The sequence below is a fragment of the Pelophylax lessonae genome, assembly GCF_965119305.1.
Source record: "Pelophylax lessonae genome assembly, chromosome: 3".
NCBI lineage: Eukaryota > Metazoa > Chordata > Amphibia > Anura > Ranidae > Pelophylax > Pelophylax lessonae.
The window spans coordinates 547,553,925-547,568,586 of NC_138770.1; the positions used below are offsets into that span (position 1 = coordinate 547,553,925).

At 43.4% G+C, this 14,662-nt stretch overlaps 1 protein-coding gene across 1 annotated transcript in view; it reads right to left on the bottom strand.

Annotated features, from left to right (window-relative positions):
• Positions 1-14,662, bottom strand: part of IGF2R (insulin like growth factor 2 receptor) — a 294,611-nt gene that overhangs the window by 98,420 nt on the left and 181,529 nt on the right. Inside the window, exons 23-27 of the mRNA XM_082249744.1 lie at positions 10,976-11,146; positions 10,743-10,886; positions 5,133-5,314; positions 4,768-4,855; positions 2,810-3,019 (exon numbers count right to left, since the gene is read on the bottom strand). Of these exons, the coding sequence (XP_082105870.1) occupies positions 2,810-3,019; positions 4,768-4,855; positions 5,133-5,314; positions 10,743-10,886; positions 10,976-11,146 (795 nt within the window). The remainder of the gene's footprint in view (positions 1-2,809; positions 3,020-4,767; positions 4,856-5,132; positions 5,315-10,742; positions 10,887-10,975; positions 11,147-14,662) is intronic.

Consider the following 14,662-nt stretch of genomic DNA (forward strand, 5'->3'; position numbering starts at 1 on the left):
TTAAGGTCCTCCAATCCCCTAATTAGTTTAGTTTCCCTTCTTTGGACTCTCTCCAGTTCCAGTACATCCCTTCTGAGGATTGGCGACCAGAACTGGACAGAATACTCCAGATGTGGGCGGACCAGGGTTTTATAAAGTGGTAGGATTATAGCTTTGTCTCTGGAATATAACCCCTTCCTTATGCATGCTAATATTCTGCTGGCTTTGACAGCTGCAGTTTGACATTGCATGCTATTGTTTAGTCTATATTCTACTAGAACCCCCAAATCCTTCTCCATCCTGGATTCCCGCAGAGTTTCTCCCCCCCAGAGCATAATTTGTGTTTATGTTTTTTGCCCCCAAGTGCAATACCTTACACTTCTCTACATTAAATCTCATTTGCCACGCAGTTGCCCACTCTGTTTTTTTGTTCAGGTCACTCTGTAAGACTTCTATATCTTGATGAGAAGTTATTGCACTGCATATGTTTGTGTCATCCGTGAAAACTGGGATTGAGCTACTGATTCTGTCCTCTATGTTATTGATAAATAAATTGAACAAAATTGGTCCCAGGACTGAGCCCTGGGGGACCCCAATTACCACTTCAGACCAGTCTGAGTACGCGTTATTTATCACCACCCTTTGGACATGCCCATGTAACCAGTTTTCTATCCAAGAACAAACCTTTAGGTCGATGCCTGCAGACCTTAGTTTGTAGATTAAGCGTTTGTGGGGAACTGTGTCGAATGCCTTAGCAAAATCCAGATACACCACATCCACAGGTCTCCCCCTATCTAGCTCACCTCCTCGTAAAATGTTAACAGACTGGTTTGGCAAGAACATCCTTTTGTGAATCCGTGCTGATTACTGCTGATGCTGTTGTCCTTAGAAAATTCTTGAAAATAGTCCCTTATCAACCCTTCCAGTAATTTACATACAATTGATTTCAGGCTGACCGGTCTATAGTTTCCCGGAATATCCCTCCTCCCTTTTTTGAATATTGGTATCACATTAGCTTTCCTCCAGTCACCTGGTACAGTTCCTGTCAATATACTGTCTGTGAAGATTAGGAACAATGGTCTAGATATAACCCTACTGAGTTCCTAGAGTACTCTAGGTTGCAAGCCATCTGGTCCTGGAGATTTATTAGTGTTAATTTTATCAAGTCTTTCCTTGATTTCGCCCTGTAATAGCCACTGGGGCAAGTCTTGTGATGTTGTGCTTACCAGACAGCCCTGGTCTGTATACCCCTCCTTTTCGTGTGTAAAAACTGAGGAGAAGAAAGTATTTAGCACAGTTGCCTTCTCTGTGTCCTCTGTAACCATCCTCCCATCATTGTTAATTATGTGTGCAACGTGCTCGGACCTCGCTTTTTTGCTATTAATGTATTTAAAGAATTTCTTAGGGTTTTTTTTTTTTTTTACTCTCCTCTGCCATGTATCTTTCAAAGTAATTTTTAGCCGTCCTGATTCCATTTTTACATTTCTTGTTAGATTCCTTGTATTGGTGGAAAGCGGATAATGTCCCCTCCTTTTATATTTCTGACATTCCGGTTTAGCCACCCTGGTTTGACCTTGGCTCTTCTAAATGTATTTCCCATTGGAATGCACTGTGTGATACTTTTGTTTAATATGTTCCTAAAGCATTCCCATTTTCCTCAGTGTTCAATGATCCTAGGGTTAGGTCCCAGTCTATGTTCTCTATAATGGAGCACATTTTAGTAAAGTTTGCCTTTCTGAAGTTTAGAGTCCTTATATTCCCCTCGTGTCTTGTTGTCCTATGATTTACTTTAAATGTAGTCATCCTGTGATCACTAGAACCCAAGTTGTCCCGTACTTCTACATCTGAGATTAGACCTGAATCGTTAGTAATTAATAGATCTAGCAATGCTTCTTTTTTAGTAGGAGAATCTACCATCTGTGACATGTAGTTGTCCTGTAAGACATTATTGAAATTCCTGGCCTTTACTGAGTGAGCTGTCCCCTCCTTCTTCCCAGTCAATATCGGGATAATTGAAGTCCCCCATTACAATGACTTGTCCCTGCTTAGCTGCTATTCCCAAATGTGAAAGCTTTGGTTGGGGGGCCTATAACATACCCCCACTATTTACTTCCCCCTTTCTTTTTCCTTATGGAGTTCTACTCTACCCACACAGATTCCACCTCTGTCCTCGTCCCTTCCATGTCACTCCTCTCTACCACCCTTACGTTATTTTTTATATAGAGACATACCCCTCCCCCCTCTTTTGCCTTCCCTGTCCTTCCTATACACAGAATAGCCTTCAATATTTGCCAGACAGTCGTGTGACGTGTCAAACCAAGTTTCTGTTATTCCCACAAGGTCTATGTCCTCCTCATGTAATAACAGTTCCAATTCCTCCATTTTATTAGCTGGGCTCCTGGCATTTGTGTATACCCCTCTTAGTGTTGTTGGAGTTGATAGTGATTACTATAGTGTCACACAACTCCACAATTGTCAGTTATTTGGGTACAGTGTCGAACCACTGCACAATTGTCAGTTAAAGTAACAGAAGTGTAAATCTTCTGGAGCTGAAATTGTTTAAGTAGACCTGTCACGCAAGTCCACTGTCTTAAATGCTTTTCAAGTTGGCTTCAACAAGCATATAAGTTTTAAAAGGTAATTTACAATGCCAGAGATCCATTTATTCAGAAATTATAACTGTTTGGACTCATCCAATCGATAAAAACTTTCACAAGACTATTTACATTCAAATACAAACTAAGAAATGTTTACCCTTTGGTTTCTTACAAAGTTTACTTACAAACTGACCTTTCAGTTAAACTGCAATAGAACAGAATTATATCAGTACCTGCCACCTTTCCTGTGGATCCCTTGATCTGACAGGAAGAAACTGTTGATCCACTAGGTGCTTTGGATGCACAAGAAGATCCCGCAACTTCCCCACAGACACGAAGCTGATATACGTAATCGCCATCTTTCACATCCACATTCTTTGCCCCCAGTGGCTTCAGATCATAAACATGGCCATATTTTGGGTCTTTAACTTGGCATTTGTCACCTATTAGAAAAAAAATCAGTGATCACTATAATTCTGATATTTAAATAGGTTATAATTTGCCATTTTTCAGTTAGATGCTGCTAATTGCATGCCAGTTAAATGGGGGTAATCGAATGAACAACTATCATGCTATACTCAAATTCAACAAGCCACCATCAGCAGTTCCTAAAAGGGTGTGTACTAGATGAGTAAAAGTCTTGCTGATTAGTTTCATAGCTCCTGATTACTAGACAAACAGGGGCAGAGTTACTAAACCTGGAGTGTGCAAAATCTGGTGCAGCTGTGCACTGTAGCCAATCAGCTTCTAAATTTAGCTTGTTTAATTACGCTTTAACAAAAAAAACCTAGAAGCCGATTGGTTTCTATGGAGAGCTGCACCAGATTTTGCACTCTCAAGTAAATCAACCACACAGTTTTTGTTTACATATAGCCACAGATTTAGCATTTTGTGTACATTATGTGTCTTAACGACGACTCTTTTTTTTCAGTGGACATTGAGCAGTACAAAAGTTGTAGGTTTTCTTTTCTCGGTTTCTTTTAGTTGTAGTATTTACTATGTGACTGCATCTCAATGGTAATGCATTTTTTCAAGCCGGGGTATGCTCACAGACTCTGAACTTTTTTTGAAAAAAAAACAAAAAAATTTACAAAAAAAAAAATAAAAATATAGCCACAGATCGATTGGTTCACTGAAAGCAAAACCCCTCTTTCTTTGCTGAATTTCCCAGGGTGGCTGTGCTAGGTTCAGGTAACAATTAGATGTGGCACTAATGCAGCTTTGGCTTCCTTTTGGTCACTCAAGAGAAAAATGTACATCCTGTCACCAATGACACTTAGGAGTGCTAATAACTGCCTTTTAATTAAATCCTACACAGTAGTCTAACATTTTTTTTTTGTACTTAAAGTGGTTATAAAGTCAAATAGTTTACCTTAATGCATAAGGTAAAAAGACCTACTGCCTGTTCTTTCCCCCCCCCCCCCCCCCCACCACCACCAGAGCCCTCTCTTAAGCCAGCAACCTGTCCATATGTAGCAGCGCTGGTTTCCGTTCCTCTTTTCACAGGATATATTGAGAGTACCAGGAGCCATTTGCTCTTGCTGCTATCAGTCAAATCCTGTGAGGAGGGAGCAGGGACAATGGCTTAGCCTTGCTGTGTGTATCTGTTGATGCACACAGCCTGGCTTGGGAGCGCGCCCGCACGTGTATCCCTATAGCAAGCAGATTACTATTGGGGCACACGCAGGAGGAGGAGTGGACAGTGCCGGTGGAGGATCCCAGAAGAGGAGGAAAGGAGTCGCTCTGTGCAATACCACTGCACAGAACAAGCAGAGCTTCCCCTTTTGGGTGGAGCTCTGCTTTAAATAGCAGCTGTTTGGGAGATCGGATAGAGAGTCATTGACTGTTTAGGCCTGTCAGACAGACAGAGAGAGAGAGACAAATTTAGCAGAGTGGCTAAAAGCTGGCCATACACTGTTCACATTTTGGCCAGTTCCTGATTAACCACTCAAAGTTCACTCATTGGATGGCCCGGTTGCCCACTTCCTGCCTGACATTCAACGGAAAAAATAAAAAAAGAAGCAGATGGAAATTCAATCAGATGCAGCTGCTGTTTGGGTATTTTGACAGCGGGTGGGGCTAACTGTCACATAGATGGGAGGCATCTTGAACTTTTTACGTTCAGCCTCGAGAGTGAATGGAAAAAATCTATACATGTATGGCCAGCCCAAGGCAGAAGATAAATGCTTACCTTCAGCTCTTATAACAGGGCATGCTTCAGATGTCCTCCACGAGAATACATATTCACAGTCATCTAGCTCTTGGAAAACAGGGGAGCCCTATTATAATAAAGAGAATATTAAAACATGCCACAGATATATTGACTGATGTATAGGAGACTGGCACAAAAATCCTTGTGTTATCACAGTTTCTAATAAAACTTTGGTATAGAAAATTTGCATTTGGAAGCCAATAATTCCCAAACTGGTTTACATGATAACCTATGCTCTAATACATACTTCAAAATACACATGAAATAGAGAAACCCTGACATAACAAGTCCACATTTAGTTAATAGACAACTGGACAGCACTTAAGGAATAAAGGCAGTCATACTATGTTGTGGCCACACTGGAAGATGATCCGTGTAGAGTAATGCTTGTTGTCTCTACATTTGTCTCCACTCATGTAGATGATGGTAAGAGACCCATCTGCTGAAGCCTGAGGACTCATCTGAATGAAGCCAAGGTTGAAGCTTTTATTATCTGTAGTCTTCATGCAGGACCCAACAACTCCCCCTAGAGAGAAAAGAACAGGTTATTTGTCTTTAAGTCCAAGCCACATCATGCAGGTGAAGATAAATCACAACAGCCTTGATATACCCCCCATCCCCCACACACACCTGTACTCTATCAGTGTCCACTATCAAGTAGATATAGGAGGAGTCCCTTGTAGTGCATTAGCACATCTCTCCCAGCAAGGAGTGTTGTCTCCAAGGTTAGAGAGGCTGGATTCACCCCTTTTTTATGGATAGTGTAGGACCCACTGATAATGGGGTACTTTGACGCAGTGGTTGGCTTGAGCACCATATGGCCATATGGTGGGACTAAATCCCCATTTTTATTTAAGGATTGTCTCCATATTTGATAGTCATTTCTTTTGCATGTGTGCGCTATTCTTTTTTAATATACATGTTGCTTGGTCCATAGCTGCACCGACTTTAGATATACATGTTCAGGGTTTGCTCCCCCAATTTTTTGCTTGTGTATTTTCAATATTACCATCTTAGGGATTTATTATTTTCCTGACTGGCTGAAAATAACATCATGGTAGGAAGGACCCCAAGGTCTACCTTGACACTAGCTGTGGTGGCACGGAAAACATGTGTTTTAAAGCTGAACTCTAAATAGATGTAAAGGACACAGCATACTGCAGCTGTGTAATTATTAATATAACATTGAATGTTTATTTCAGACAAGTAATTACTGAAATTTGAATTGGTATAATCCTCTTGCAGTCCCAGTGCAGCAGAGCTGGAAGGTAAGAAGAAGAAGCAGTACAAGGACCCAATCAGTTCAGATTCTGACATGAAGCATGCTGATTGGAGCAAAGTGACTGTGCTGCTTATACTTTCACGGTCCAGTCACAGACTGGGGTGCGTCCAGGACAACCTGGGCTCAGAGGAAGTGCATTAAATGATGTGGGCTACAAGACTGAGGACATCTAGCAGCAGAAAAATGCTGCAGGAAAAAATCTTTGGTCTGAAGCCGATTAAAGCAAAAACTGGTTGTTTTATTTTACCTTTTAGTGTGCTATTTATTTTTATCTTGTTACTTTTGGCTTCTGTTTTAAAAGGGGAGTACAGTATTTAATTGAGCACACATTTTAATATACTATAGCACTGTTAAACAAGAAGTGTATGTCTAAGTATGACTTACTACTTCACAATACATGCCTCATTTTTATACAGCTAAAACATAGTAAAACTTTTAAGTGAAGAAAAATACCCACTGATCTGCCAGTGTGCTACTAACTTCGTGTTGTCAGCCCTGACCAGTTCTCTTTTGCTGCACTACAGAACACTCCATCCTAATTTCCACACAATCTGTAGTTTTAGAAATAAGAACTGGGCAGGGCTTATAATACTGCATGAAATGTCAGTGCACAGAATGCTAAACGGTCATAGCATTTTTGGTAGATCAACATGAAATCTTCTGTAATTACAGGTTTTTTTACCACTTAATGACCAGGCCATTTTTTGCGACACGGCACTGCATTACTATAACTGACAATGCGCAGTCATGCAATACTGTATCAAAATAAAATGGATGTCCTTTTTATCCCCACAAATAGTTTTCTTTTGGTGGTATTTGATCACCTCTGCGGGTTTTATTTTTTGCGCTAAACAAAAAAAAGAACAATTTTGAAAAAAAAAAAAATAATAATATTTTTTACTTTCTGCTATAAAACACATACAATAAAAAATGTAAAAAATCTAATTTCTTCATCAATTTAGGCCAATTTGTATTGTGCTACATATTTCTGCTGAGGACGCCTATGACGAAACGCGTACGGCACTGTCACATTTCCAGTTCCAGGAGAAACGCCTTGCGTTCCAGCTGCTTCCTGATTGCGCTTTTATATTGTTGATACCATGAGTACCTGTCTTACCTTTATTAATAAATTTATACAAACACAGAATTCATGGTTCACTCAATGAACTGCAGCTCCCCAGTGGCAGCAGCACTCATGCAACCTCAGACCATGACACTCCCACCACCATGCTTGACTATAGACAAGACACACTCGTCTTTGTACTCCTCACCTGGTTGCTGCCCCACACGCGTGACACCATCTGAGCCAAATAAGTTTATCTTGGTCTCATCAGACCAGCGTTTCTCAACTCCGGTCCTCAGGGCACACTAACAGGCCAGATTTTAAGTTTTACCTTGGGGAGATGCAGACTAGAATACTGCAATCACTGAGCAGCAAATTAGATCACCTGTGATGCATTTCAGTTTTCTTGCAAACCTGGCCTGTTAGTGTGCCCTGAGGACCGGAGTTGAGAAACACTGCATCAGACCACAGGACATGGTTCCAGTAATCCATGTCCTTAGTCTGCTTGTCTTCAGCAAACTGTTTGCAGGCTTTCTTGTGCATCATCTTTAGAAGAGGCTTCCTTCTGAGACGACAGCCATGCAGACCAAGTTGATGCAGTGTGCGGCGTATGGTCTGAGCACTGACACTGACAGTTTGACCCCCCCCTTCAACTTCTGCAGCAATGCTGGCAGCACTCCTACATCTATTTCCCAAAGACAACCTCTGGACATGGTGCTGCGCACGTGCACTCAACTTCTTTGGTTGACCATGGCGAGGCCTGTTCTGAGTGGAACCTTTCCTGTTAAACCACTGTATGGTATTGGCCACCATGCTGCAGCTTAGTTTCAGGGTCTTGGAAATCTTCCTATAGCCTAGGCCATCTTTATGTAGAGAAACAATTCATTTTTTTCAGATCCTCAGAGAGTTCTTTGCCATGAGTTGCCATTTTGAACTTCCAGTGACCAGTATGAGAGAGTGAGAGCGATAACACCAAATGTAAAAAACACCTGCTATCCATTCACACCTGAGACCTTGTAATACTAAATGAGTCACATGACACCATGGCTCACTTTTATTGCCGGTGGTTTAGGCATTAAAGCGGTTGTATCCCGCTTTTTGACACTTTTACCTACAGGTAAGCCTATAATAAGGCTTACCTGTAGGTACAAATAATATCTCCTAAACCGGCACGGTTTAGGAGATATTTACAGTGCATGCAGCCGCTTGCGCGAGCGGCGCATGCGCTCTGAAGGTCCGGGGGGACCTTCAATTAACTTGCCGGAAAAATCACTCCCGCGCGCATGCGCGGGAGTGACGTCATCGAGGCTCCGGCCAATCAGCGCGCTGGAGCCGTCTCTTCCGGCCAATCAGCGCGCCGGAGCCGCCGAACCCGGAAGAGACGACGAGGGATCATGGCAGCGCCCGCATCGATGTCCGGGGGTCCGTGTCGGGGCTTCGTTTTAAGGTAAGTTAAACATAATGGGCTAGTATGCGATGCATACTAGCTCATTATGCCTTTGTCTTGCAGGTTTTTTTTTTTTTATTTTTTTTTTTTTCATAGGGTTTACAACCGCTTTAATGAGTGTGTGTTGAGTTATTTTGAGGGGACAGCAAATTTGCACTGTTAGGCTATGTTTCCACTGTTGCGACTTGCTGTGCGACTTGACACATGTCAAGTCGCACAGCAAGTCAAAAGTCATTCATTTCTATTTGGCCCGTTCTCACTGCCACGACTTGAGTTGCGGCGACTTGAAAAGTAGTTTGTGCACTACTTTTGGGCTGACTACAGTGCAACTTCATTCTATAATGAGGGACAAGTCTCACTGAAAGCCGCAAACAAGTAACACTACAGAGTCGCGCTAGAAGTAGCACGACCCTTAGCCGCAGCAGTGGAAACTGGGCCCTACTGTACACTCACTACTTTACATTGTAGCAAAGTATCATTTCTTCAGTGTTATCACATGAAAAGATATAATAAAATATTTACAACAATTTGAGGCATGTACTCACTTTTGTGAGATACTGTATAGTTTTACCAATGTCAAAGTTGCAACATTGTGCTTAGGTATTAACCGGTTGCCGGCCGCCGCACGACTATATACTGCGGCGGTCAGCCCCGGCCAGGCAGAGTGACGTATCGGTACGTCACTCGCCTGTCACTGACTTGCGAGCCTATCGCGGGCGGGCGCGCGCCCGCCGAGGCGCGCGCCCGCCGCGGCTCGTTCACAGGCAAGTCAGTGCGTGTGACCGGCGGACTCGATGTCCGCCAGTCACACTGCGATCGCTCCTGTGAAGGGAGAAAGACAGAGCAGCTTGTGTAAACAAGCTGCCTGTCAGTTCTCCCTGTGTAAAAGTGAAGATCTGTCCGTTCTACTATGTAGAACGGTTGATCTTTGCTTTTACACCAATAGGAATGTCCCTACACAGTTAGAATCACGCCCCTAGGACACACTTAACCCCTCCCTGTCCAATAAAGTTAACCCCTTCCCTGCCAGTGTCATTTTTGCAGTAACAGTGCATTTGTATAGCACTGATTACTGCAGTAATGTCACTGGTAACCCCAAAAGTGTCAAAAATGTCAGTCAAGGGTCCGATCTGTCCGCCGCAATGTCGCAGTACCGAAAAAAAAAAAATCGCAGATCGCCGCCATTACGCGTTAAAAAAAAAAACACCAAAAATGACAAAAATCTTTCCCTTTGTTAGTAAACGCGATAACTTTTGCGCAAACCAATCAAAATACGCTTTTTGCGATTTTTTTTACCAAACATAGGTAGCATAAAACAAATTGGCCGAAAAATGTTAAAAAATTTTGATTTTTACTTTTTTTTTGGGGGAATTTCATATAAAAAAATGTGAAAAATATTGTTATTTTTGCAAAATTTACGCTCTTTTTTTGTTTATAGCGCGTGATCAAAAAATCGCACAGGTGATCAAATACCACCAAAAGAAAGCTCTGTTTGTGGGAAAAAAAGGACGTCAAATTCGTTTAGGTACAGCGTCGCACGACCGCGCAATTGTCCGTTAAAGTCACGCAGTAAAAAATCGCAAAAAAACCCCTGGTCCTTTAGCAGCCAAATCCTCCGGGGCTTAAGTGGTTAAGATTTAGTTTGCTCTTAGGAGAAAAGGGGTTAAAATACCAACAAAAGATCTCTCTATTTGTGTGAAAAAAATTATATAAATGTAATTTGCCTACAAATGTTGCATGAGTACGCAATGGTCAGTTAAGGTAGCACAGTGCAGAATAGCAAAAAATACCCTGGTCATAAAGGGAGCAAAACGTTTCAAAAGGTCAAGTGATTAAATGGTCATCTGTTATACATACTGATACAAGACTGCTAAAATAAAATGTTCATCAACAATAGTACAACTAATAAACCACACTGTGTAACTACGTGTACATCAAACCTCTGACAATGTTAAAACGCATCTATTTCAGAAGCCTCCTTTTCCAGCTCACAGGCCACATACTAGTTCTGGGGTAGCAACTTGCCCTGCAGTCAGTCTAAATAGGCTCAGTTGGTCTTTCCCAGAAGTACTGTAATTTACAGGTGAGCTGTTTAGAGATAGGTGCTAAGCTTTACAACCGGTAAACAGAAAACAGAGGCAGATGTTGGCCAAAAACCTTACCTGGGCATCCCCGAATGTACGGAAGAGGCTTGCAAACATTGAGGTAAAATGTTCTATTTTTTGCACTGTCGGATGTATCTATAGCTATCCAAGGTTCATTATCCCGACTAAGGTCACTTAAATCATATTCATTCCCTGCAGTATCTAGAAAAAGAAAACCAAGATCCATTTACTTTAAAGAAGAAACAAGAAAAAAAAAAACAACCACAATATACAGAAATGCAAGTACTTACCTGTAACTTGACAATCCACCAAAGAAGGGGAGCAAGCCATTGCAGTTTCAAAATCAAAAAATGTGTGGTAGAGATGAGTTTGAGAGTTTATTTCCTCTCTTGAAAAGCGGAGTTCACCGGGGTATAGATCATCATTGCAAACAAAGTTTATTATAAACTTATCTCCTTGGCCTGAAAAATACAGACAGTATTAAGACTTATTGATTCAGTTTTCTCTGAACTGATAACACCACTTTCTCTATGATAAGGCACTGGTAGAAAATCTTCAAACAAAATTGTAATCAACTAGAAGGATAGATAATATTGCATGTATGTAGACATGATCTCTATCAACACTCAACAAGTCTTCTCTTCTCTCCTCTAAGGTCAACTGCAAGTGATGTATATCTTCGAAACAGGGTCATGGACAGCAAGAAAAACCTGACAGAAATTCAAACTTTTCTCCTCTAATATTTTTGAAAAAATTAAAAAGAAAAGCACTACGTGGGTTCTGCTCCTGTACTCTGCTTATAGGCTTGAGCAATTTTTAGCTTTGGTCCTACTGATTCAACATCAACTTTCATACAAATACCTTTTTTGGGGGGGAGGGTACCAAGAACCCCATACTCATTGACATTGGGGGGGGGGGGGGATTCCAATAGTACCCACACCCCCAGATCCCAACCACCAGCCTGGGTCGTGGGGAAGAGGATCTTGCCTCCATTAACCCCCCCCGTTGAGGGCACATGGTCTGGTATGGTTCAGAAAGTGGGGGCGCTCCCTCCCTCATCCACCACGCCCCTTTCCTGGCCAGCCAGGCTGCATGCTCGGATAAGAGTCTGGTATGTATTGCGGGGGGGGGGGCTTTTTTGTCGTGGGGTTCCCCTAAAATCCATACCAGACCCGAAGGACCTGGTATGAATTTGGGGGGCATGCTGTTTTTTTTTAAATTTATTTATTGTCAGCAATTCTTCGGTTTACATCCAGCTGTTAGCAGTCAGCTGGGAATCAGTTAAGGACACAGTGGCCGGCATCCTGGCCCACTCCTTAGCAACCAGCTATCGCTAAAGATACCGGCTTCAAAAATTTACACCTGAACCATATCTGAAATCGCAGCTGAAAAAAATGGATTTTTGTAAAATCTTACCGTAAAATCCTTTTCTCTTAAGCTCATTGACAGACGTAGTCCTCGTTGATTAACAACAACCCGGGTTTATACTGCCCTCTACAGGAGTAGGACTAGACAGGAAAGAAAACATTCTGGCTACACCTTAGGGGCAGTCCCAGAGGGTATATCCTCTCTCTCTCTGCTAAAGCAAATCAGTTATGTCACCAAAGCAGTGTTTAGAGAATTTAACCCAACTGAAAACCAGAGGGGCGGGTACTACGTCTGTCAATGAGCTTAAGAGAAAAGGATTTTACGGTAAGATTTTAAAAAATCCATTTTTCTCTGTCGCTCATTGACAGACGTAGTCCTCGTTGCAGAGGCGTAACTAGAACCTTCAGGGCCCCGGTGCAAGAAACCATGAAGGGCCCCTCGGACCCCTGGCCGGGGCCCTTCCCTTCAAGCCTGGGGCTCTTCCCACTGATCCTGGGGTCCTTTACTCACGTTGCGGGGCCCTTTATTACAGTCCCACAGCGGGACCCTTTCACAAATTCTGCAGTGGGCCCCTTTCCTTCCATCTTGGGGCCTGCAGCTACAGGAGGAAAAAGGAGTACAGTGATTTCTCTACATGCTGCCCCTGCCGCCCCTCCTATCCAGGTGTACAGGGGAGCTACTAAGGCCCCCTGGAGCATGGGGCCCGGTTGCGACTGCAACCCCTGCAGTTACGCCCCTGCCTAGTTGATTAATAACAACTCAGGACGTCCCAAAGCAGTACCACAAATGAGGGGTGGGAAAATGGAAACCAAAATCCAATCTAGAAGGCCCAACCGGTGCCAACTAGAAGTTTTAAAGGCTCATCAATCACACGATGAGACTCCACTGAAATTCCAACGGAAAAAAAAAAAAACCCTCGAGGTAGACCACCGGTCTCCTCAAATTGCGGCCTGCAAAACCTTGCGGCCAAATGAGGCATCCGCCGATGCCATCACATCAACTTTATAAAATTTCGTAAAGGTATGTACCGACTACCAGGTGGCCGCCTTGCACACCTGGACCACTGACGCCTGATGGCGGTAGGCCCAGGAAGTACTGAGCGCTCGAGTGGAGTGCGCCTTAACAGGGAACGGAGGATTCCGACCCTTAATAGAATAAGCCTGTACCACCGTCTGTCTAATCCATTTGGAGATAGTCGCGGCAGATGCAGGCAACCCCTTTCTGGGGCCATCCGTGATCACAAAAAGTGAATCCATTTCACGGAACGTTTCCATAGCCTTCAGGTATACCCTGATTGCCTGAACCACATCCAAGGAATGCAACGCATATTCCAGAGGATGATTGAGCTGAGGACACAAGGAAGGTAGCACAATATCTTCATTCAGATGAAAGTCTGAAACCACCTTAGGAAGAAAGGATGGCTTCGGATGAAGAACTACCTTATCCCTATGAACCACTAGATATGGGGAATGGCATGATAATGCAGCCAGTTCTGACACCCTGCATGCAGAAGTGATAGCCACCAAGAAGGCCACCTTCTGAGATAATGTAAGCAAGGGAATCTCCCTGATATTTTCAAAGGGAGGTTTCTGCAGAACCGACAAAACCAAATTAAGATCCCAAGGTGGTAAGGGCGTGCGGACTGGCGGAGCCAAGTGCCGCACCAGGGAATGAGTAGCCAAAGGCTTCTGAAAGAAGATTGCTAATGCTGAAACCTGACCCTTGATGGTGCTCAAGGATAGTTTCTGCTCAACCCCCTTTTGCAGAAAAGCCAAGATTTGGGTCACCGAATAGGTACGTGGGGGAAATCCCAAAGATTCACACCACGCAATATAAGTCTTCCATGTGCGATAATAGACTTTGCTGGAAGTCGCTTTCCTTGCTTTAATTAGAGTAGGAATAACTGAAGCTGACAACCCTCTGCCCTTCAGTACCTGGGTCTCAATGGCCAGGCCATTAAAACCAGCGACTGTAAAGCACGATGGAAGATCGGTCCTTGAGACCGCAGATCCTCCCTGAGAGGAGGTCTCCAAGGAGCGTTTGCGACTAGCATGTCCAAGTTGGCCTGACCGGCCTGACGAGGCTAGCCTCGAATTTCCAGGATAACTGGAGTTCCCTCCATCTCCATCCTGCGGAGAAATCTCAGCAGCAACTTGAGAGGGGGGAAGACGTATAGTAGCCGATACTGCCTTTGTAGGCCGTTCAGCGCGTCTGCTGCGTCCACTAGAGGAATGCGGCCGCACGTTACCAACCTCCGCGCCTTCCTGTTGAGCCGATATGCCAACAGATCCACCTCCGGGATGCTCTGATGAAGACACAGATGGTGAAATCCTTGGTGATCGACCTAAGTCATCACCCTGATATTGTCTGACTGGATCCGAACCAGGCTGCCCTAGAGCTGCTTGGTCCAGGCAATCAGACCAAGTCTGATCGTTTTCTGTTCCCACACATTTATCAGAAACTTGATTCTTATCAGGAGTGATGATTTCTCCTGGTTGAGCATTAGAGACCGAAGTCACCAGACTAGAGGCTCCTTGGTCTGTTTGCTCAACCGGATCCGATTCCTGTAGGGAACTGAGACTAATCTTTGGAAAAGGTAAAGAAAATTA